The sequence below is a fragment of the Oxyura jamaicensis genome, chromosome 2 (assembly GCF_011077185.1).
Source record: "Oxyura jamaicensis isolate SHBP4307 breed ruddy duck chromosome 2, BPBGC_Ojam_1.0, whole genome shotgun sequence".
Taxonomy (NCBI): Eukaryota; Metazoa; Chordata; class Aves; order Anseriformes; family Anatidae; genus Oxyura; species Oxyura jamaicensis.
This window is the reverse complement of record NC_048894.1, coordinates 100450885-100475600: the sequence shown is the minus strand read 5'-3', so window position 1 is coordinate 100475600 and position 24716 is coordinate 100450885. Positions and strand designations below refer to the sequence as shown.

Here is a 24716-nt window from a genome sequence, read left to right as displayed (position 1 = left end):
CTATATGATCAGAGACTTTTGCAGTGTTATTTTAGGCCAGAGATTTCTTCTAAACTAAACTTCTGAGATTGCTACTCTCAGAAATTCAAGATGCAAACCAATATATGAAATAACCTTAGGCATTTAGGCCTGCCAGTCTGACCTCAGTACTGGGAAGGTTGCAGATCAACTTGAGCACCACCATAGGGGAAGACGTACGAGGAACGGCTGAGGTCACTGGGCCTGTTCAGCCTGGAGAAGAGGAGGCTGAGGGGAGACCTCATCGCAGTCTACAACTTCCTCGTAAGGGGTTGTCAAGAGGCAGGAGACCTTTTCTCCATTAACACTAGTGACAGGACCCGCGGGAATGGGGTTAAGCTGAGGCAGGGGAAATTTAGGCTGGACGTCAGGAGGGGGTTCTTCACAGAGAGGGTGGTTGCACACTGGAACAGGCTCCCCAGGGAAGTGGTCACTGCACCGAGCCTGTCTGAATTTAAGAAGAGATTGGACTGTGCACTTAGTCACATGGTCTGAACTTTTGGGTAGACCTGTGCGGTGTCAAGAGTTGGACTTGATGATCCTTAAGGGTCCCTTCCAACTCAGGATATTCTATGATTCTATGATTCTATGATAAAGCATATTAAGGACAGTTGAATGATCAGATGCAGACAGCATGGGTTTATGAAGGGTAGGTCCTCCCTGACTAACCTAATCTCTTTCTATGACAAGATGACCTGCTTAGTAAACAAGGGAAAGGCTGTGGATGTTATTTACCTTGATTTTAGTACAGAATTGCACATAATCTCCCATGGTACTCTTCTAGAGAAACTGGCAGCTCATGGCCTGGACAGGTGTATGATCCATCCACTGGCTGGATGGCAGGGCTTAAAGAACTACAGCAAATGGAGTTTAATCCAGTTGGTGAATGGTCACCAGTGGTGTTTCCCAGTGCTCAGTATTGGGGCCAAGTTTTTTTAACAATCATCTGGATTAGGGTGTTGAGTGCACCCTCAGTAAGTTTGCAGACAATACCAAGCTAGGCAGAACTATTAATTTGCTTGAAGGTAGGAAGGCTTTGCAGGGGGATCTGGATAGGCTAGATTGATTGGCCTAGTCCATTCACATGAATAGCAACAAGGGTAAGTGCTGGATCCTGCACTTGGGTCATAACAATCCCATGCAAAAGAATAGGCTTTGGGAAGAGTGTCTGGAAAGTTACTGGTGAACAGAAGAATATGGGGGTGCTTTGACAATTGACTGAAAATGAGTCAGCAGTGTGCCCAGGTGGCCAAGAAAGCTAATGGCATCCTGGCCTGTATCAGAAATAATGTGGCCAGAAGGATTGGGAAACAATTGTCCCTTTCTACTTGTCCACTGTGAGACTGCATCTCAGGCACTGTGTTCAATTTTAGGCCCATCATTTCAAGAAGGCTATTACACTGCTTGAGTGTGTAAAGAGAAGAGCAATAAATTTGTTGAAGGGACTAGAAAAAAAGTCTTGCTAGTTTGTTCTTTCTCTGGAGAAGAGGAGGCTGAGAGGAGACCTCATCTCTCTATATAACTACCTGAAAGGAGGGGTTGCAGCAAGGATGGTTTCAGTCTCTTTTTCTCAAGTGACATGTGATAAGACACAAGGAAACAGACTCAGGTTGTGCCAAGGGAGGTTTAGATTGGACATCAGGAAGAATTTTTTCATGAAGACAATGGTCAAACACAGGAAGGGGCTGCTCAGGGAAGCAGTGGAAGTCCCCATCCCTGGAGGTATTTAAGGTTTAGTGATGGCACTCAGCAGGTCAGGTTGATGGTTGGACTTGGTGATCTTGAAGGTCTTTTCCAACCTGGATGATTCTATAATTCTGTGTTTCTATAAACGGTTCCATTCCTGAAAAGCTTACAAAGAACTGAAGTGGGACTGCAGCAAGATGAGCTCCAAAGTGAGGTTTGAGCCAAGTAGGGACTGACTCCTCAACCAGACTCTGTTTTCAAAACCCATAAGTAATTTCTCTGGAGTCTGGGAGCATACTCTCTGTAAGAGGTGGAATTGCATGGCTGCATCATCAGTGTCTGATCAGCAAGGACTTCACTGGAAGTATCAGGGGGAAATCTGAAGACACTGGTTGCTCTACCCAAATGGGGAAATGCATTGAGGGGAAAGTTCATATTAGTGTTACTGACTCAGCTGCCAAAATGAACTTAGTTTTAACCATCACAACAAGTTGTTAAGAGCTGTTGGTTAATGAGATGTGGGAAAAAAAAAAAAAAAAAAAAAAAAAAAAAGTAGTGCTACTCTGATATTTGGAACAGTAATGGAGATTAGAGCGACATCTGGATGTGCTAAAAGCTTTGTTCTGCTTCAGTGTTGTTTTGTTGATGAAAAAAATAATCCAGCTGATCAAAAATGTTTGAATCAGAATGGGGATTTGGTCTAGTTGTTTCTCAGCAAAACTCAGCCAGCATAACAGTATTGTGAAATTTAATAAGGTATTGCTTTCTCAGGAAATTGAATATTTGCAGAAAAAAGTTTACACTTTACAGGTGTGACTAGGTTGTTCTTATCCAGATGCTTTATAGAAATAGTACACTTTTCTGGTGCATGGGGGAAAAAATATAAAAATAATATTAATTAAAAAAAATAATTGTAATACAGTTAATTAATATTCACAGTTTTCAGCTGGTGTGCTAACTCCTCACATGGCAGTGGGACATTCTGCTAAGTGTTGTGACATGACAGCAGTTGTGATATATGTAGCTTAGATATTAAAATATTTTAGGCAGCAATGGTATTCTAGCTGATAAAGCACCATTTCTATTTTTTTTAAAATGGTTTTATTTAGAGTTTCTAAGACAGGTAAATAGCCAAAGGAGTCCATCAAGACACACTACGGGTAATAAAATGGTTAACGGTGTGTCACAGCTTGCTATACTTCAATATATTTCTCTTCATTTCCTTCAATAATATTTAGTATATAGTATAAAGCATCCTTTTTTATCGAGTCCCCTTTAAATGTATGGGCATTTGAGGAGCACATAATAGTGCTCAGGTTTTTTTCACCTGAAACTTGATCTGCTTATATGAAATAAAGCCAATGTAGAAAAAAAAAAAAAAAAAAATTGGAGACAAAATCAGTAGAATAGTAAAACTTAAAATATTCAAAATCTTCTAAAATATTTTTAGAATTCTTAATATTGCATTGTACATTTACCATAGATCACTCTTAGTGAAAAATGTTTATATGTGAGATATTGCTGGTAAAGTTAAAAAACAAGTTACAGAAGTATGGAAATTTTGGATGCAGATGATAATACTAATGGGAGGAAAATAAGAAAAGACTGTTTAAGAAGGTGCTTTCTGTCTCACTAAAAAGACTATACTCCATTCCTGTGCCTTACCTCTGACCATCAAGAGTAAGGTAAGTAGTAGAGAGATTGCTATTGCTACAGAATAATGAAAAGAATGTTTTGCTCTCTGTATGATATTATAGGAAAAAGATCAGAAACCTGGAAACTTCCTATTCTTGCACCCACTGCATCACAGTTGCATTAAGCAAGGGACAGATTTTTTTTAGTGATTTGGTTTGGTAGTGCTCATCATTTGAAAAGGTTTCTATTTGGTAAGTTAAAAAGCACATATGTACTAGGTTCCTGTTAGGCAAATATAGGGCACTGAAAAAAAAATAAAAAGGATGGATCTGGTGCAAAGTTAGGTGCTTACAGTAGTTTTAAAGAACCTGGTCAAAGAGTGATACTCAGTGAACCAAAAATCACATCTTATTTGTGTATATATATAAATATATATAGTGTATATTTGTGTGTATATATATATAGTATATATTTGTGTATATATATAAATATATATACACAAATAAATATATTTGTGTATATATATATTTGTGTATATATGTAGTGTGTGTATATATAAATATATATATATATATACACACACTATAGAGGTCCCTCCCCTCCTCTCCCCTTTTCTCCCCTTCTCTCCCCTCCCCTCCCTTCCTCTCTCCTTCCCTTCCCTTCCCGGGGGAAGAAGGAACTGCAAGGTATTGTGACATGTCTGCTACTTTTTCAAGGCAATTTATTTTAGAAATGATGAACAGTATCTGGTAGAAACAGTAATGCTGCCTTGTCAATGTGCTCCTTGCTGTTACTCCTTCCTCATTTATGCTGTTAAAGTAATAGATGAGTAGTGGTAGGATGGTGCATCTGTTTTTAAACTTAGTAAAAACTTTTATTACCATCCTTTATTTCTGTCCTTTATTTGGTTCAGGTGATACAATGGTTTTGTAATGCATCATGGTGGTCCAGTTGCCTGAGTCATTGCTACTTAACCCTTCCACAAAAGACTTAAAAATTGCATCTCCCATTGCTTATTGCTTCTACTGAAATCCCTGAATATCTTCTGAAAACACATTTATGGGAGCAAAGCATATGTTCTCAAAGCCTTCAGCAGCAGGCCTGAATGTCTTCTGAAATTCTGATAGCTCCCCAGTTGTCTTTTAAATTCAGTTGCTGATTATCCTCTAAAGCAAATGGACAGAGAGGTCCTATGCCACAGAACAGATCCTTTTTTAGCAAATGACTGTTTTCATGAATTTCTTTAATAAGCAGAAATGTTTGTTTATTTTTGTTTTTCCTTTCAAAGTGAATTAATGAAGCCAGGGATTTTTATACTGGTTATACACTGGCTGACATTTTGAGCTCCTACAATAACTCTGAGTTATTTTAGAGGTTTCTATACTATGCCTTTATTTCATTAAATATTCATCTTAAAGAAATGAAAGTGGAAGTAACTATCTCTTACCTGGATCCTGTTCTCACACTTATGAAGAAAGATATGAAATTTTTTTAAAAAATGTGAAGATTTCATTCTGTGAGAGACAGGGCTCTCCAAAAAGGATATAATACTCCTTCCTCTGTGAATTAGTTCTCACGTCTGCAGCTGCAAGACTATATAAAGAAAATTATTTTAACTGCAAGCTCTAGCTTTAGGATTTAAATATGGTGATTTTATGATGCAGAATTAATGTCCTGAGTAATCAGGATGGAGAGATAGAGCAGTCATCGCCAGTGTGAGCTATAATTTAAAAGATTTTAGTTCATGCTCTTCTAATCATATAAATCATTTATATTTTATTGTTAATAGCATACCTGTTCTATGAGAGTTATCTCACACCTCAGCTCTTGCAGCGTGACGACTCTGCTAAGAACTTTATTCTATTTAAACAAATGATGAGTAAAAGTCCTCACAATCACTGATTTTTGATTATTATTTCTCCAGGGAGGAGAAGGCTATAAAGAGATAAAATTGAAAATAACTGGAAAAAAATATTGGCTTTCCTCTTTATTTTATGAAATTGCTTTGTTAGGTATTTTTTGTTATTTTTTTTCCTTTAAAAATGTCCTCAATATGCTCATAAAATAGAGGATATATATTTTTAATTTTAGTTTGGCTTTATGCTTGCAACCTAGAGCCAGTACCTTATACAGCACAGTTTTGCAAGCTGCCATTTTGCTTTAATGCAAAAGTATGCCATCATGTTTCATTAGATGAAACAGTGCCTTCAGAGTAGTTTCTGCTAAAGTTATGCTTTTTCTTTTTAAATCATAGTTGATCTCCAGCTCTCTAAATTCCCATTTCTTGTCCTTCTGAAACACTATTTATATGCTATTATTTTTTCCCCTCCATTTAGAGCTGCAATAATAAACTTAGAATGTTATATGCAAGTTATTATTTTTTGCGGTATTCATGAAGATGTAGTGCTGTAGCTCAAGAATACTATCTCATATTGTATACTTCTATGTTATATGCTGCTCTGGTGTAATATTAACTGCAAATAGAAATAGCACAAAAAGAAACAAGACAAGGCAATGGAAGGATAGAAGGCAAAGCTGATTTGAGTCTCTTTTGTGTTTGAGTATATTCAGAGCAGCTATACAAAAAAGGTTGCACTGAATTTCACTTGCCTCTGTTGATGCCAATAGCTGAAAATTACTAGAGTAGTATATGGTCTAGCTATATACAAGAAATTATAGTCATACACATAAATGAAATGGTAAAGTGAAACCCTGAAATCCAGATTTCATTCAGATACGATGAAATAGGTCCTTTGTTTTACTTATCTTTCTCTTCTGCTTCTGATGGCTCCATGCTGTCTTGCCCTTAGCTAAGCTGCTACCAAATACTAATATCTTTAACACTGAACCATCTTGAGAGAATCATCATTGTTCACTTTGCGTTATGCACTACTACAGGAATTCACAATGAATTTGACTTCTGCACTACAGTTCTTCCTATCAAAGCCAATAGCATAATTACAATCAGGAAAATTTATTGGTTTAGCATAAGGCGTTCTTTTCTCCAAATATCTGTATGAAATATAATTATTTTGTACATGGCATGTTGTGAACATCATTGTTGGTTATTGCCTTGTGCTATGGGCAATTTTTAAAAATAAAATATTTATTTCCTAGCTTACTTTAATAACATTTAACTAACAGGCACTGAGAGAGGGCATCACTTAAGAGATGATAGCTTTCTGCCATTTCCACCTTACCTGTGCTTTCAGCAGATCAATAAATTGATCTGCCAGAATGTGCTGTTTTTGTCAGAACTCTCTTTCAGGCTGTTGGGACTAAGGAAAGCTGTTGAAAGCACTGCTGCTCTGCTGCCGCACTGCTTTTACAGTTTCTGTGACTTGAGTGGTCGCAAAAGAAATGCCAGGGGAAAAAAAAAAAAAAAAAAAAAAAAGACTAGATATTTACAGGTTTAGGAACAAATTTCTAGAGAAAGGACAACTGAGTGGTAATTCTAGTGTTTGTTATTATTATTGTTGGTTTTGATATTCTATTTATTTATTTATTAGCTTATTGGAATGAAATAAGTGCTTTGACTTATGTTGTTTCTTCTGTCATCTGAGAGAAAAAAAGGAAAAGGGATGACTCTCATCTCTAGACAAAAACAGATCAAGTAGTTTGACATATCTTTAAGATTTACCTCAGCTCATTTCCTCTAGCTTTACACAAGTTGGATGAAAATGACACAGCTCGTTCACACTGAATCACAGTGAATTCCCTTTCAGGGGGGATGCAAGATAACATCAGTCGCATCCCTCAATGAATTACAACCATTGTTTTTGATTTCCTAGTGGGTAATTGAAAGCTTTTACAACTAGAAGAAATAATTTATAGAGCCATGAAAAAACAGATTAACTTTTCTGAGTGCTTCATTGATGTTTTAAGGCATCTACTTTACTCCAATTAAATTTATATAATCTAAAATCAATGAACTTCTCTATTTTAAGGAATAAATTATGGAGAAAAATAATTTGTTTAGCCTGTGTGAACTGCCTTGTTTCCACATATTTTACCTTTGTAATCTCTGCAAGGAAAAAAAATTCAAAATGTTATTAAGCTCAATGCAGACAGAAATCTCCCAGTACCTTCAGAGGCTGCACAAAAGAGTGTCTTTGGGAAAAAGTCTAGCAGGAAACACAGTTTCCTGCTGTGTTAGACCTATATCCATCTAATAAACTGTTCTACCACTTATAGTGTCTACTACCAAATGCCTTAAAAGAAGGCACAGAAACATTCAGGACATCTGGTGTATCTGTCCCCTAAATTATTTTTATTTTTTTTGTAACGGTTAAATAATTTCTCAAACTCAAAATAAGACTTAATTATCTATCATAAAATCCATTCTCTGTTTTTTTTTGTTTGTTTGTTTTGTTTTGTTTTGTTTTGTTTATGTTTTTGTGTGTATGTTTCTCATCTGAGAATAGTAGGATTTGATTTCCAATTCAGATCAACATATATCGATTTATCTTAAGAGAATACCTGGCTAAGTAAAGATAAATGAAAGGTAAATGAATATAAGGAAATCTGAAGTGGAGTTTTTAATAGTCATAAATAATTTTAAAAAATATATAATACAATATTTATTCATGAAAAAAAGAATCTGTCTGGACACCAAACACAGCATGGAGATGGTAAGACCATCAGTTAAATAACAGTGACTAGAACAGGTCCCTGTTACCATGCCAGCAATAAGCATCATGTCTCTTGAGCTAGCTCAGAATGGGATCCACAAAGACAATAATTCCAAGCTTGTTCAAGATGCTTAGTTTTTACCAAGTTGATCTCAAATTATCCTATTCAAGATGAATTTTTATACCATAATAACATTGTGTCTGAGCCCTGAAATATTTTAGAATGGCAAGGTTTTTTTATTTCTATATGGTGAATTATGCCTGGGTTCACTGTAAAATGTGAGAAAACTGAACTAAATCCTGTGAAACTAAAGGAAGCATTAAGCTGTCATTCTTCAGAAAATAATCAAAAAGTCTGTTTGGGGCAGATGAAATACTGATTAAGAAATACCCTGCTGGACAAAATGTCCAGCATACAACTTGACAAAAACATCATATGATGGGTGAGCAATTGGCTGACAGGCAGGGCTCAAAGGGTTGTGGTAAATGGGGCCACATCTGTCTGGTGGGAGGTCACTAGTGGGGTCCCTCAAGGCTCTATTTTAGGGCCAGTCCTCTTCAATGTTTTTATAAATGATTTGGATGTAGGACTAGAAGGTGTTTTGAGTGAATTTGCTGATGACACCAAACTTGGAGGAGTTGTGGATTCGGATGAGGGTGGAAAGGCCTTGCAGAGACATCTGGACAGATTAGAGATCTGGGCGATCACCAACCACATGAAGTTTAACAAAAGCAAGTGCCGGGTCCTGCACCTGGGATGGGGCAACCCTGGCTATACATACAGACTGGGAGAGCAGTCCCGCAGAGAGGGATCTGGGGGCATTGGTTGACAGCAAGTTGAATATGAGCCAGCAGTGTGCCCTGGCAGCCAGGAGGGCCAACTGTATCCTGGGGTGCATCAAGCACGGCATTGCTAGTCGGTTGAGGGAAGTGATTGTCCCACTCTACTCCACGTTGGTGCGGCCTCACCTTGAGTACTTTGTGCAGTTCTGGGCAGCACAGTACAAAAAGGACATGAAACTGTTGGAGAGTGTCCAGAGGAGGGCGACAAAGATGGTGAAGGGCCTGGAGGGGAAGGCATGAGGAGTGGCTGAGGTCACTGGGCCTGTTCAGCCTGGAGAAGGAGGGGGCGGAGGGGGGAACCTCATCACAGTATACAACTTCCTTGGGAGGGGGAGTGGAGAGGCAGGTGACCTATTCTCCATAAACACCAGTGATAGGACCCACAGGAATGGTGTTAAGCTGAGGCGGGGAGGTTTAGAGTGGACATCAGGAGGAGGTTCTTCACTGAGAGGGTGGTTGCACACTGGAGGAGGCTCCCCAGTGATGTAGTCACTGAACCAAGCCTGTCTGAATTTAAGAAGCGATTGGACTGTGCACTTAGTCACACGGTCTAAACTTTTGGGTAGACCTGTGCGGTTGCAATGAGTTGGACTTGATGATCCCTTATTCCAACTCGGGATATTCTATGATTCTGTGATTCTTTGAAATACTGATTAAGAAATACCCAAAACTTAGAATTAGAAATAGAAAAATTATCATTTTTTTTCTAGCCAATCTTTTATCTCAGCTTAAGTTTCCTCTCTAGAACATAAAATAAATTCATAATCCTAAACTTCAATAGCGAATTGGTAGCCTGCAAAATTTCTTACTAGAAAAGTATAAGTATTAAGTACTTTTTTGGTAGAACTTTACAACTTCATCTTATAAGCAGGCATTGAACACATAATGATACTGTCATTTAAACTGAAAATTTCTCTCAGGTAAGCTTAACTTTCTTACTGATCATTTTCAAAACTCTGCTGATTTTTGCCTTCCACAAGTGTATAAGAGGAACTTTTGCTGTAAAGATGACAGGACAAAGAGACAGGGAGATTTAAACATATTTTTTTCTGGTAATTCAGCCATGAGGGAAAAACATTCCCCTCATATGATAATCTTCTAAATTTACAAGTAGCTATAATCATGCTTTCATGGAGTTAGGAACAGTGACCTATTTAGTCTAAAAAGCATCTTTAACTTGGTGGACTTGGCAGTTCTAGGTTAAAGATTGAACCAGATTGTCTTACAGGTCTTTTCCAGTCTGAATGATTCTGTGATTCTGTAATTGCATGACATTCAGCAGATTGTCTTTGTTATTCCAGGGGGAAGTATCAAAGCATTCCTGAATTTGGAGTTACAGTTTTTCAGTAATTCAGTCTATTTTTTTTTTCTGTTGTTCTGGGAAGGTATAGTGAAAGGTGAAGTTCTGTATTAAAGAAACTCAGGAGACCTTACATTTTAGATAAAATATCTGCAACCTTGAATCTTACTAGTTAAGTTTAAGGCAAGACTATAATTTCAAATTGCTTTCAAAATAAACCATTGTAATTTCTTCTTTACAAGTGCTGAAGAGATTTCATCTTCTTGTCTTCAAGTGTTAGAGGAAACTTCTTAATCATTGCCAAAGAGCTAATTAAGTTAATGCAATATTTTCACTTTTATATGGCATCTACTATTACTATCTGGTTGTAGCATGAAATAACTTCAAAGTCCTCTAAAGAATAATTCCAATGACTATTTCATAGAAAGCTTAAGTCTGAATAACAAATGGTTCTAGAAATGCTTTCAATGCATGAATAAAAAATAGAACATCGTTTAAAGGGTATAAGTTCTAAAAGCTGTGTTTCATCCCCGAATATATTAATGAGATCTATTATCTTTTCTGAAGTTTGTTCATTGGTGACAGCTGTCCTGGTTTCGGTTAGGATAGAGTTATTTTTCCTCCTAGTAGCTGGTAGGGTGCTATGTTTTGGATTAGGATGAGAAGAGTGCTGATAACATGCTGATGTTTTAATTGCTGCAGAGCACTGCTTACACTAAGCCAAGGACTTTTCAGCTTCTCGCTCTGTCCTGCCAGCGGGCAGGCTGGGCGTGCAGCAAGAGCTGGGAGGGAGCAGCAAGAGCTGACCCAGGACAGCTGACCCAAACTGGCCAAAGGGGTATTCCGTACCATCTGACATCATGCTGAACAATATATAGGGGTGGCTAGCTGGGGTGGGGGGGGGGGCAGCTGCTCGGGGTTGGGCTGGGCATTGGTCAGTGGGTGGTGAGCAATTGCATTGTGCATCACTTGTTTGTACATATTATTATTATTATTATTATTGTTATTGTTATTTTCTATCTTAATAAACTGTCTTTATCTCAACTCACAGGCTTCACTTTCCCATTTCTCTCCCCCATCCCAGAGAGGGAGGGGGGAGGGTGAGTGAACGGCTGTGTGGTGTTTAGCTGCCAGCCGGGTTAAACCACAACAACAGCAAAGAAAAAAAAAAAAAAAAAAAAAGAAAATCTGTAGTGAGCTTAAACAACACATTTTATTAAACTGAGTAGTACATTTTTGCCACCCACAACCCACCCTCCTCCTCTACTTCACAGCAAAATACATATACGCAAGACTAATTCCCATGTTACACATAAATGTAATGTTCCTTGAACGACAGAAGTTCGACCAGGTTTTTGTTTGTTTGTTTGTTTGTTTGTTTGTTTTTATCTTTGAAGGATATTATCTACAGCTTGAACAGAATTTGGTCCTCAAAAATATATATGGAAGTGCAATAACAGGATGACTCTGAGGTCTGTATCAGAGATAGAAGTATAAACAAAACAGCTGATGACTTTTGCAGCTTTTGTGCAGTGAAGAGCACTAGCACAGCTCAAAGGAGGCTGAGACTGTAGTGCAAAATTTTGGTATAGTAATCTAAGACATATCTGACACCAAAATGCATGGTCCAATTATACTTCATAACTATTTTTAACAGCAGGACATTCCTGCCTTTTCTTTGAACGGTCCAGAACTGGAGCATATCTGACTCCACAATGAAAGCCAAGCAGGCATAAAACATGGTTCAGGATTGCATTTTTGATATTTGGTTGGTTTTGTTTTGGTTTTTATAAGGGTTAGTTTTGTTACCATTTATCTCCTCATTTCCCTAACTCATCAGGTGTGCAAATAAACTGGCTGGGAGAGTCAAAGGAAGGGCTGAGCTATACTACCACACTCATCCTGAATGCCTGAGACTTCGTGTTTTATATGTGTTTAGCTCTTAAATGATACTCACGTGATAAAATTGTCTGTGAAAAAAATAAGGGAGTGCTGTAAATCCTTCTCCCTCCACCTTTTCCCATGTCAAGTAGTCTAAACTATACTGCTTGCTGTTTGTTTTTCTAATCAAAGTTGTATTTTACTTGCACTTAAACATGGTGAAAATCATATACACGCCATCCTGTCAGATCAAATTTTCTCCCTGGCTTCGGACCTCATGTACTGACTTTAATTTTATGGCAACTTTTTATAGGGTAGTTATAAATCTTTGTGAATGGAGTGTTTATAATGAAAATACTACCAAGCAAGGAAATATTGGCAACACTGAATATCAACAGAACTATAACAGCAAAAAGATTGGACAGTACTAATCAATCAGCCTCCAGCAGCATTCCATTTTCAAAGGCAGTATCCTAACTACATTATACATTTTTTTTCAATTAACATTTTTCCTTCATATAGCTTTAGATATATTCTAATATGAAATTAAAAATTTCTTATTTCACTTCACCTCTGTAGCGTCAATAGATTGCATCAGTTTTTGTAGTTGGTGGCTTGTTTTGTTTTTTTTTGTTGTTGTTTTGTTTTGTTTTTGAATAGTGTATCCAAGGGGAAATACCAACATGGTTTGAAATGCAATAAGTATTTAACAGTGAGATATTCTACATCATCAAACTGATATGCAGTATCTAAATTTGCATTTTATACAAAATTTTTGGAATTTTCATTTTCATGCTAAATCAGTTCGAGATTTAGGGGCTGATTATTTTTTTTTTTTTAACATGTTAACTGATAAGACCCGTGTTTTGACTGCACATTTAGTTTGGCTTTGATAAAAATGCAATAAAAATATTTTCAGGAAAGGAAAAATTAACAGTGAACAAACAAACATGAGTGAGATGATAACAAAGTGAGATGATAACACTGCATGTATAGCTACCTATTTTAAATTACTCTGGTATATGTAATTTTCAAGGATACAAAATAAAATTATACTTGAAATCTATAGATACAGATATCAACAATCACTTGACTCATATAACGACTTGCTACCCTCTCTACACGGGAACCAAAGCAGATGAAGACAGCCAAGTGACCAACCAGCTTTGCCTACTTAAATACAGAAGAAAATCATGACTTGAGACAAAATAACTGAATCCACACAATTTTAGCTATCTTTTGCATTTTTTTTCTTATTTCACTACTTTTATATTCTTCCCAATTTTTTGTTATTCAACTAGAAAGGTAATTTTTCCCATTGGTTCATTTTGCTGGTTTCTTATGTCCCCATAAGGCAAAGTATTGTAAAGACTAAAATTGATTTTTTTAATTGGAGTTTTCCTTAGCTGTATTGTTAATTTAGCCTTTTAGAGAATTTTCTTCTTATTTCTTGCTTTTTTTCAATCACCTTGTCATTTGTCAGCATTCTTAACAAATTCAGATGTTCTTTAAAGTAAAATAAATAGTCACCTAGAATAATTTTCCCTTTGCCATTTTCTTATTTCCTTAGTATTGCTAACATGGAATGTCTCAGTACTGTGAAGATTCTGTTTAAAAAGCTCATTAGGTTTTGAGCTTGAATGGGCGTAAGAAAATAGCTGCACTGTGTGCAAATAAAAATGCTTAGTCTCTGTTTACTCCTGTAGTAAATGAAATAATTTTACTTGCTTTTGGACAGACAGAGTTCAGGAACAAATTTATTACTCTCTTATTTAATTGTTTATATTAGTTTCTGGTTGACTGAGTCTGTGGCTGAAAGGATGAATTAGGCTGGGGACGCTATCCACCTTGCACAAAGTGTTCAGCCTTTTCAGGAAACTTTGTTAGGACACTCAATATCATATTCAAGATCAAGATCATATTCAAGATTTTACACTTCACTATTAAAATACACAGATTTCCTCTCGGAAGTTTTTCTTCAAGGTCATTATAACAGTATCTTTCATTATAAAACGAAAGCTCTGTCCATAGTCACTTCTCTACCACACACAAATTGTATTGTTTGATCTAGAGAAAATCACAGGTCTCCTAATATAGCATGCTACTTATGAAAAACAGCTGAATGTTTTCTTTGAGAGATTTAAAACAAAGGGATTTATTTTCTCTCAAAAAGCAAAATAGCTGAAAACGAAGTATTGCATTGTATAATTTGAGTTGGAAGATAGCTCTGGGAGAAATTTCATTCAATTTCATGACTAGCTTAGATCAGGTTTCCCTGATAAATGTTTTATAATTCATAATCAAAGTATCACTGGGAAAAAATAAATAAATAAATAAATAAATAAATAAATAAATAAATAAATAAAATGCATAGTCTGTGAAAATGAACTCAGAAAAACCTTCTATCTGAGAGTTTTCATCTGGCAAATTCTATTTGTTTTGAAGCAAAGTTGACCTTAGCCTAATTCTGTGTTAAGTGAGAACATGATTATGCCTCCTTCAACTCTGTTGGCATAGTTAAGGTGCTGGACTCAGAACCGAGGGAGGAGAATTTTCTCATATTGTAACACTAGCAAAGTGCAAAAAGCTGGAAAGATCAAATCAATTAATCTCTGTAAAGACCACTGTAGTCTGTGTATGGAAAACAACAAGAGAATGCTTAGTATGAGCTTTCTGCCCTTATCTGCATGTTGGCTTAGAGTGCAGGAATAAAAACATTACCACTCTGACTGGATAACTTATTTTATTTAATCTCTCTGTGGTTCAGGCATGCAAGCATACCAATACATACTACAAACAAATTAGCACAGGAGTCAAAGAGATACTTTCAAATAGTCAAATAGATTACTTTCTCCCAAATGCGTGTCATATTTTGGCTGCAGGAATAGGGGTAGAAAGGGAAAAGACTATTGGTAATATGACACATGGTCAAGTAGATGGAGATGTTCAATAGTGGGCATATATCTATGACTACTCCCTTTATAAACACACGGAGGCATGGAAAGCTGGTACTATAAATAAAAAGATGTATTATTAGAAAAAAATCCCCAGCAGACAAAGAATAATAAATTAAAAGTAGAGGGCAAGGTAAACCTACTAATCTTTGTGAAAGATGTTGATGTTCTAATATTTCTATCACAAGAGCTACAGCAGTTTGTGATAGCTAAGTGGATTTTAAAGGTAAAATACATTTTAAATGCAATAGGAGAGCAAGGTATCTAAAAGCAATATTTTGCAACACATAACTATGATTAAACTATGTAGTAACCATATAGTAACCACTACATTAAACTATGTAGTAAAGTATGTAGTAGCCTTCTAGTCAATACATCAGTTTTAGTTATGTGATTCAACATAGTGTTTCTAAATAGTTGATCTTTTAGGTAGGAGTACAGATGAAAGAATGCTCATTTCTTCTGTACATTATGTTTACAGTCAATTAACTTTATTTGTATTAAGTATTTAAGTATTAAAACAAGTACATGCATTTTCTTGGTTTCAAAATATTGATGTGTAAATTTACTTAACATAAAACACTAGTATTCTTGTGCCAAAACTGCAATGTTGAAACCTTAATCCTTAAGATGCAACAGTTTTGTAAATTTACTGCCAATTCTGCAGTCTTTTCTGAACGCACAAGTAGTATTTCTTTTCTAGAGTGTGACTTGATGACAATGCCAAAAACTTTTAAGATAAATAATGGACTTTTAGTTCTGGAAAGTGGTAGAATTCTGTAACAAGTATAATCTACTCAGATACTGACTGATCTCTATATTCTAGGATCAATTTAAAATATTTTGATTCAAAATTATTTTTAATTATAAAAAGCAATGTTTAAAAATCTGTTTCAAAATTTATGTTTCCAAATACTTATTTTCCCTTAAAATATATATATAATGAAATGAAATTACATACAAAATTGTTTTAGAACGTATAAAAAATGGAGCCCAGCTCTATCCCCTGGATTTTTAATTCAAATTGCAGTTAAATTCAAGGGAAAATCTGTATGCCTTTATTCGGAATTGAAATAGACCCACGTTTTCACTTTCAATGAGTATATGAAAATCAATATGCTGTAATGTAGTTTATGCTATTTTTCAGTTTCCATCTGCTCCCTTCCGTTGCATCTTTTTGTGAGTGACAGCATAATTGCTGTACCAATTAATGCCCTTCCAATCCAACTGCATCGTTACTGCAAAATAAATGTTTTGCTTTGTAGCAGTTTGTCCTGCTATGAAACTTTCCTTTAGTTATTCCAATCATCTAACAGCAGAAAAGGAAAAGCTGCTTTGTCATCAATAGCTCAATAGAAGACACTGTATATTCAATACAGAGAGTTGGCAGAATTTTACCAGTATCAATTTATAAATAGGATAACAGCAATCACTTATTTTCTGCCTTAAATGAAAGTATCCTTTTTGATGGAATAACAGCCACTTAACTGATTTCAGATTGTAGTAGATTATTATTATTATTATTATTATTATTTTGAGAACCAGAATAAAATGTGGACTCTTTCTTTGCAACAAAAGCTCTTAGAAGGATAAAAGCTTCCATCGGAAATAAGCAGTCATAGTAATTTAGTTTCTTGCAGTAAGAGTTTCATTTTTCCTAGTGGACTTTCAGTGCATAGCTCCAGTGCCTTTCCCATTTTGTCCTGTCTTAACAAAAATGCTACAAAAAATATTAAAGGCTGAACCATTTCAAGACACCCTTCCCCATCAAAACCATATCCTCAGTACAATCTGTGGACTTCCTCTGGTAAAAATAGGAGCTGTCACTACTATTGGAAATGTCCTTAGAGAACTTAAATCTAGATTAAATGCTGGTATTAGTTTTGTGAACTTTTCTGGCTGAAGGACCACATTTATTGTCTGGTGAGATTTGTGTGAGAAAACAACATAGAACTAATTCCTTCTTACTATCATTTCATTCCTGAAACATAATAGATAATTTGTTTCATTTTTTTTTTTTTCGTTCACCTCCTGACACTATCCTTTGTAGATAAAACATCATCTCAGTTTCACTGTTTTCTGGACTGTTTTCTGTATTGTGAGCACCAGAATTTTCCAAGAATTTACAGTACAGCAAGTGTTTCACCTTCCTTTGGTCAGCTTGCACTGACTGATTCATCTTTTTTTTTTTTCAACAACCATGTTTTTCTATAATATTTACAATAATGGAGCTTTCGTCCTCATGATGTCTCAGAAGACTCCCAAAACACAAATTTCCAAAATATCTAAATATCCAATTGGCTTTAATATAATGACTTCAATTTAGTGCTCATAATATTGGGAATGGAAATACCAAGTTTTATTTTGAAAAAAATAAAGTTTATTATTATTATCTAGAAAAGTAATATGTAGAAAAGTAATGTAGAAGTAATGTAAAAAAATACATTAGAAAACATCATTTTGTTTGTAAAGTCATCTGCTCAGGGGTTAGGAAACCCCAGATGAAGTCTTGATGTGCAGTTGCAAAATACTGCTTCTTTATTTTATCTAGTGACTATCTAATGTGAGGTGCTTAAAAGGATCTGCAACAGAAGCTGATACACAGTAGTGTTTGGTCCAATTAACTTTTAATCATTTTAATGTAAGAATGTACACATACATGAGAACTTATAGTAGAAAAGCTTAGCCACAGGGTTTCTAAAGTGATCCTGCATCAGAAACTGAGTAGCCTGATGGCAATATAATTTGCCTGAATTTGGTTACGTATTGCTCACAAGTCCTCATTCCCCAGAAAAGCAATCTGGCACTAAAGCCAGTCAGAAAAGTCCTGCCATCTCTTCCCTTTGGTGGCTTGTTTCTGCTCCTCAGCTGTGCCAGTACAACAACTTTTAGGACTCTCTGGCAAGCCAAATGACTGAAGTGCTTAATTTTACAAAGCAGTCTTTCAGACTGCTAGTGGCACAACTGTGGGATGGTGAACAGTGGTGTGAGCAGAGAAGAGGAAGGGAACGTTTTCAGCTTATTTTCCACTACAGAAAGTGTAATGACAAACCCTACGCAGAGACAGGAGAATTTTAACACAGGACTTGTACATCATAAATGAGTGCTTTAACCAGAGAATACCAGATGAGAGAGTCTCTTGACTTCTTGTATTTGAAAATAATTTTGACTTTTTGTTTGTTTATTTGTTTTAGAAAAGAAAAATGGTTGGCACCTGTATTTTGGTTAAGAATTTGAATTCTGAATCCCAGAGAGAGAAACATAAGTAAGCAAGCAGCAGTAAGGGAGTTTTTAAAGCTTATTCCTGGATCTCTCTCTCTCTCTCTCTCTCTCTCCACCTCTCATTTAGCTGAGTACTGCAAGTTTTCTCTTAGAAGTTGTGATCGATCTACTTATATGTACATCAGTCATTGCTGTTACTAGGAAACCATTGGGTTTTTCCTCTAAAGAATTGTTATAAATAAGCACCATGTCAAGAAATAAGATTCTTGTGTATACTGCTTCTGCTTCCAATATAATTAAGATCAGGAAAAATCTAATTTTGCTGTAATTTGACAAGTTACATTAAATTATTTTTATGAATCATTCATACTTAATTGCTTGGGACTAGCTTCATTGTATTCTGTGATCCTGAGAGTAAATTTAAATAAGGGATGAAGTGGACTGAATAATACTTAATAAGGTCCTGTCCTAGAACACAAAAAATACATTGCCTAGGTACGCCACAGGAAAAAAACTCCCCCAATTCTGATGGTGTCTTCAGGTTACAAAGTGTGTGGTAATCAAATTCCTATTATGCTGACTTCAGAACTGTAGACAAGAGTTAGGCTTTTATTCTTGAAAATGGCTGTGGTACCAAAGAGATACAAAATCCACAAAAAAAAAAAAAAAGGAAAAAAAAAAAAAAAAAAAAAAAAGGTTCTCCTTCTTCTCTCTTAATCTTTTAAGACCACAAAATGATACAGAAAATATTATTCAACCATGAAGCTTAGAAAACTGTGGGATTTAAATTGTATACCACAAAAACTTTTCATGTATGTTTAGTTTCAAAATTCTTACTGCTGACTTAAAGCACGACTGTGGAGACTTTCCAGTGGCTAAGGCTCATTGATGTTGATCAACTGTATCAGTATTAAAATAATCTTTAGTAGGAATGCAAATAAAAGAAATGATTGTGATTCAGAATTTCCAGTGCCAGATATAATAATAATAATACTAATAATAAAAGCTGAACAAAATTCTAATTTTGGAAATTTATAGACTTGGAAGTCTTAAGCAAACTTGAAAGTCATTGGACTGTTTCATTTTTTTTAACCACCATTATTTTTCATATATTTTGTTTAAATGTTAAAATATGGTTCTTTAAAAAACAAAAAAGGTAAAAATAAACATTTTGCCATTCTTTCCAAAAGTCAAAAATTCTTTATTACCCATAGCTTTCTTGTTTCATTTGAACTGAGATCTATTCTTTTCATTATTATACCCATACAGTGATGTCTTACTGTTTGACTTCAGCCTAGACCCAGTGTCTTTAATCTTTTGGCTGTGCTGAGTGTCTTAATCTTTTGGATCTCTGATTGTCTCTATCTCTCACTACATATTATAGCAGTCAGGGAAGAAGACACTTAACCTTATTAACCCTTTTGCTTACAGAATGTCTAAAATGAGTCCTGTTATGAGATTTAGCAGATTAAAAATTTCTTTTAAGGAACAGTAAAGAATGTGCTAGCACCTGAGGCATATGTCTAGGAAATGGAAGACCTAAATTCAATTTCCTTTTTAACCTTAATAAGTTCAAATTTATCTTTGTATTCTAAGAGACTGCCTTAATAACTTATCTAGAAATTAGTGGGAGCACTCTTCATTACTGTACTAAAGCTGCAATATTCTGTGCCAGGGAATTCAAAATTGGCTATACAACAGACAGTGCATGATATAAATAGACCTGTGTTAAGGGAACTCCTTTGGTTAGCAAGTGTCTTTACTCCTGCTCATTGTCACAGGGTCTGTTTCTGTGTTCTACATGTTTTGGATAAGATATATAATAAGAATGGAGGAAAAAGTCACGTTGACATATTTTATTTATCTTTACTAGTAAGAAAGGAAACAACAAAGATCACACAGCCGGATTAAAAGTTACCTATGGCCCTTAAAACTATATGATTCTCATTTCTGTTTAAAAAGAAAACAAGACAATACATCCTTAGAAGGAAAAATGACAGATTTGGAACAAAAAATTAAAACCTACTACTAAAATCATGCTACTTTATATGTTTAGGCTTGCATGAAACTAAAAAAAAATAAAAAATAAAATAAAAAAAAATAATTTTGTCACAAATATAATGGTTAAATGGTTAAAAATTAGTACAGCTTTTAAGACTATTCTCAATGTTTTATCGGCCTTTTCAGTGCTTTTACTTTGCAGGTCAGACCTCACAACCACCACACATTTTAATTGTTCGATGCATAATCTTCTCAAAGCAGAAAACAGTTAAAGTTGGCATCTTAGTCAGGTTTTGATAGCCAATGTCAACTTGCCCCACTGAATGAACAGTAAAACAAACATACAAAATTCATTCTGTGTGGTCATGCTCTGAAAAGGATTTTATGGCCATTAATATGCCCATGGGAATTCAGTCTGTAGTTTTATTGTCTCCAGTGTCACTGAGATGTACCTTTTATTCTGTTTTTAATTTGGTTTTTATTTCTCTCTTGGTCCCAGTATTGCTCTCATAGACTTGTCTTCAGACGAACTGTGATTTTTTTTCATGATGCAGTCAGTAACAAGGTTTAGGCAAACTTTTCATGTTACAACAGTTATTACAAAGTATTAGCAAGTCTGGTAAACAGCATTCTTACTTCCAGTACTACTAGGGCAATCTAGAAAATTGTTAATCATTTTGAAACCTTTCAACATGAGCTGAATTCTTCAGTGTATAAGTGTATATTATGTGAAAGGTATTATTTATTAGTACTGTGCTCAACAGAAAAATACTATTTTGCTTTCCTACATATAATATATATATTAAAGATTGTTTTAAAAAGCTGTTGTGGTTTAACCCGGCTGGCAGCTAAACACCACACAGCCGTTTGCTCACCCTCCCCCCTCCCTCTCTGGGATGGGGGTGAGAAATGGGAAAGTGAAGCCTGTGAGTTGAGATAAAGACAGTTTATTAAGATAGAAAATAGTAATAATAATAATATGTACAAACAAGTGATGCACAATGCAATTGCTCACCACCCACTGACCAATGCCCGGCCCAACCCCAAGCAGCCGCCCCCCCCCACCCCAGCTAGCCACCCCTATATATTGTTTAGCATGACGTCAGATGGTATGGAATACCCCTTTGGCCAGTTTGGGTCAGCTGTCCTGGGTCTGTCCCCTCCCAGCTCTTGCTGCACGCCCAGCCTGCCCGCTGGCAGGACAGAGCGAGAAGCTGAAAAGTCCTTGGCTTAGCGTAAGCAGTGCTCTGCAACAATTAAAGCATCAGCATGTTATCAGCACTCTTCTCATCCTAATCCAAAACATAGCACCCTACCAGCTACTAGGAGGAAAAATAACTCTATCCTAACTGAAACCAGGACAAAAGCATTTTCCAAAACCATTTTAAAACTAAGCTTCAACATGCATTTCCAAAATCTGGAGAATATACTTTGCATGAAGATACACCCTGCAATATTTGTTTAGCTACTAATTACTTCTCAATTTCAAGAGGGGATTTTAAGATGGGCAAATGATCAGGGTACAGAATCAAGTTGTGGGAGTCATATTCTAAGTTTTGCCATTGGGTTTTTAATAGCTTTTCACGAATGATTTCCCATCTCCCTGACTGTGATTGAACAAGCCATGAATATATGAAATTCACAAGACCACCTGAGATCTTATATCCTCTTCCTACTAGTCTTCTGCCAGATGGCCCTATTCCATCTCCTGTTAACTTCTATTAGTTAATTAGGGCATCTGATAAATAAGAAGTGGGTTAGTTCTTCATCAGCTCTAAGAAATATAAGTGAGACTTACAGAGTGTCAAATATAAAGACGTGGATTTTGGAATTCAAAAATAAAATCCACACCTAAATAGCATACATGTTGGGTCTGGGAATTCTCTGCCTCAGCTGGATGTGTCACCTGCTTGTGTCTCAGGTGCAGGTAAAACCCTCCTTTCTAGCCACAGAAAAGCATGATGGAGTAGGTCTGCTCTCGGAGCACCCTGACACTACCAGGAGCAGCAGAAGACCCAGGGAACACCATGACTTTGTGGTGGGGCAGCACAGTCGTGGCTCACATGGTGCCTCGGACCATTGTGTTGAACCTCATTGAGCCTCTCTCACATGTCCCTTTCCCCCCCCTGCAGGTCACAGCTTGGGCTCTGCAAAGGTGTCCCGGGCACAGACATTTCCCAGCTACCCCTCAGAGCAGGGCGAGGAGCACCAGCAGTCCCTTTCCCTGGCCAGCAGCTACACCTTCAACTACAGCTCAGGCCTTGTGCAATGACAGCTGGGGACAGATGGCCAAGAGAGACAGTCAAGCCTGGAACCTGCTGCCAGGGCCAGGGAGCAGCGTGTGCCCTCCACACCCACAACTCGCCATGAAAACTGAAGCCTACCAGCTCCAGCCTGACCACCATGTAGATGGGAACCTGGAGAGGCGGCTTCCCTGAAGCAGAGGCTAAGTCTTTATTTATTTTGCCGTTCCTTCTGTTAATATGTTTAGGAAGGAGGGGGAGGGGTGGGAGGGATGGGGGGGGGGGGGGGGGCAAGCATTCGTGTTGTAAGACAGTGGTTAAAACAAATGAAACTGTGTTGGTGTGAAGGTTTCTGCATGACCGGAGAAGGTCCTGTCACAGGGCTCCATCACAATGACGCATTTTACATCAGGGTCTTCCTACCCATCTCCATCAGCAGGTTGGCCCATCCTCACTGGTGACATGTTTAGGTCCCTGCTGCAGCCCACTGACTCCAGCTGGATTCACTGAAAAGTTGCCAATGGAACAAGCAGCGTAAGCACTGCAGGTGTTGCCTTTAAAGCCAAGCAGGGTTGCTAATTGCCATAGGGGGCCTGGTGGTTTTTTGAGTCAGACTCCAATAAATAGTAGCAAGTTAATTCTGTTTGTTGAGAACAGAATTTGATGTGTTAAGATAAGGTTATTGCCTAGTACATCTTTTAAATTCTTTAAATTCCTGGGGCACAAATTCAGCAATTATTAATATGCACATAACTTTCATGAATGCCTATAAGAGCTGTGAATGTTCATGTAAGCAGAAAAGTCTCATCCTTAGAACTGCCAAGAAGTCTTCTAATCTGCAATTGATTTAAGTATCCATGCTTGCAAGAATAACTTTAAAAAAAACAGAAAAACTGTTCTTCAAAATAATAACTGTGGGCTGCATCCCTGGCTGGCAATCTCCTGTTCCATGATTGGACCAGACATGGTCCAGAAGTTGAGCTCTGGTCTTTTTTTTTTCCTCTGGTCAGCTTTCCTTTGATTTTCTCTGTTTCATTCTCAGCTTTCTGTTTTAGATGCACATCGTATCTTGTATGATCACATATCAAGCATCTTGCATCTCAAGATGTAGATGCATATCAAGCATCTACTTTGGAAAGGATGATGAGTACCTCTCAATGGAAATTTCTGTCTTTGGAAGACATCTTTCAAAACTGAATTGTTATAGGTGTGTTTGGGATCAGTAACAAGGGAGTAAGTTGGAAGGCATACTAGTAGGTAGGGAACAAGTTTTACCTATCCTGAATATTTGGATTTTTGTAAGTGATATCAAATATTTATGTACGTCTCATGATACCCTGAAATGTCTGAAAATGTGGGGAGAAAAACCTGCTCTTTTGCTATCATACAAGCAGGCCTTGCATTCTATTCCCAGGATGAAACTGATTGCCATGATTACCAGAGGAATTCTTCTCATTAGTTGTTTCTCAGGACAGGTTGGAAGCATATCAAGGAGGAGACACAGACTCTTTTCCAATTAAACAATCAGTTTTATGTACTATAATTTAACTGAAAAAGTGCTGTTGGATTGTTTTATATATACACATATCTATATATATATGTATTAAAAATACAGAAGAAACTTCTGCTTTTAATTAAACATTTACTGGTACAGTATGTCCAGCCTTTCTCCAACCATTTTACAGGCTGAGAGACTTTGCAGACTTACAGCTTTCTACACCTCAGTGAACAGCTGCTGAATAAAAAGGCTTTGTGATCCGCTTGAATGAAACTCTTCTACCCCACCACAATCAGCTTTATTTATTTTTCCTCTTTTTTTTTTCTTGTCTCATTCACTACCTCTTCTCCTTCTCACACTGCTGCCATACTCAGGAATAGAATGACTCCCTGTGGAGAATATTTTGATGAGCTAAAATGAAAACCTGCTCTCCCACGCTGTCAGGGAGATATACCTATGGTGCTCTCTGAGCTGAGCTGTACCCATCAAGGAAGTTTCATTCATGTTTTAATTAAAAAAAAAAAAAAAAAAAAAAAAAAAAAAAAAAAGGTTGATATTTTGCTTGGGGAAAAATTCCAGTTTACAAATGTTATGTGCAAAATATGATTAAAAAATATTAATGCTGGTGTCATTCTGTTAATCAAGGGACCTTTTCCAATGAGCTTTTTTTGAAGACCTTACCAATTATTTTTATTTCTACGCAACAGAAATTCTTTCACATGCCCTAAATTTTTTTCCTTAAAATTCCTTAGATTATGTTTCCAGTGTGTTCTGCAGTTTTCTATTGCATGTCTATTTAACTGT

At 36.4% G+C, this 24716-nt stretch overlaps 1 protein-coding gene across 1 annotated transcript in view; it reads left to right on the top strand.

Moving 5' to 3' along the window:
* Positions 1–23507, top strand: part of DOK6 (docking protein 6) — a 247987-nt gene extending 224480 nt beyond the window's left edge. Inside the window, exon 8 of the mRNA XM_035319801.1 lies at positions 22304–23507. Coding sequence (XP_035175692.1) covers positions 22304–22443 — 140 coding nt within the window. The 3' untranslated portion in view covers positions 22444–23507. The remainder of the gene's footprint in view (positions 1–22303) is intronic.
* Positions 23508–24716: the final 1209 nt, after the last annotated feature.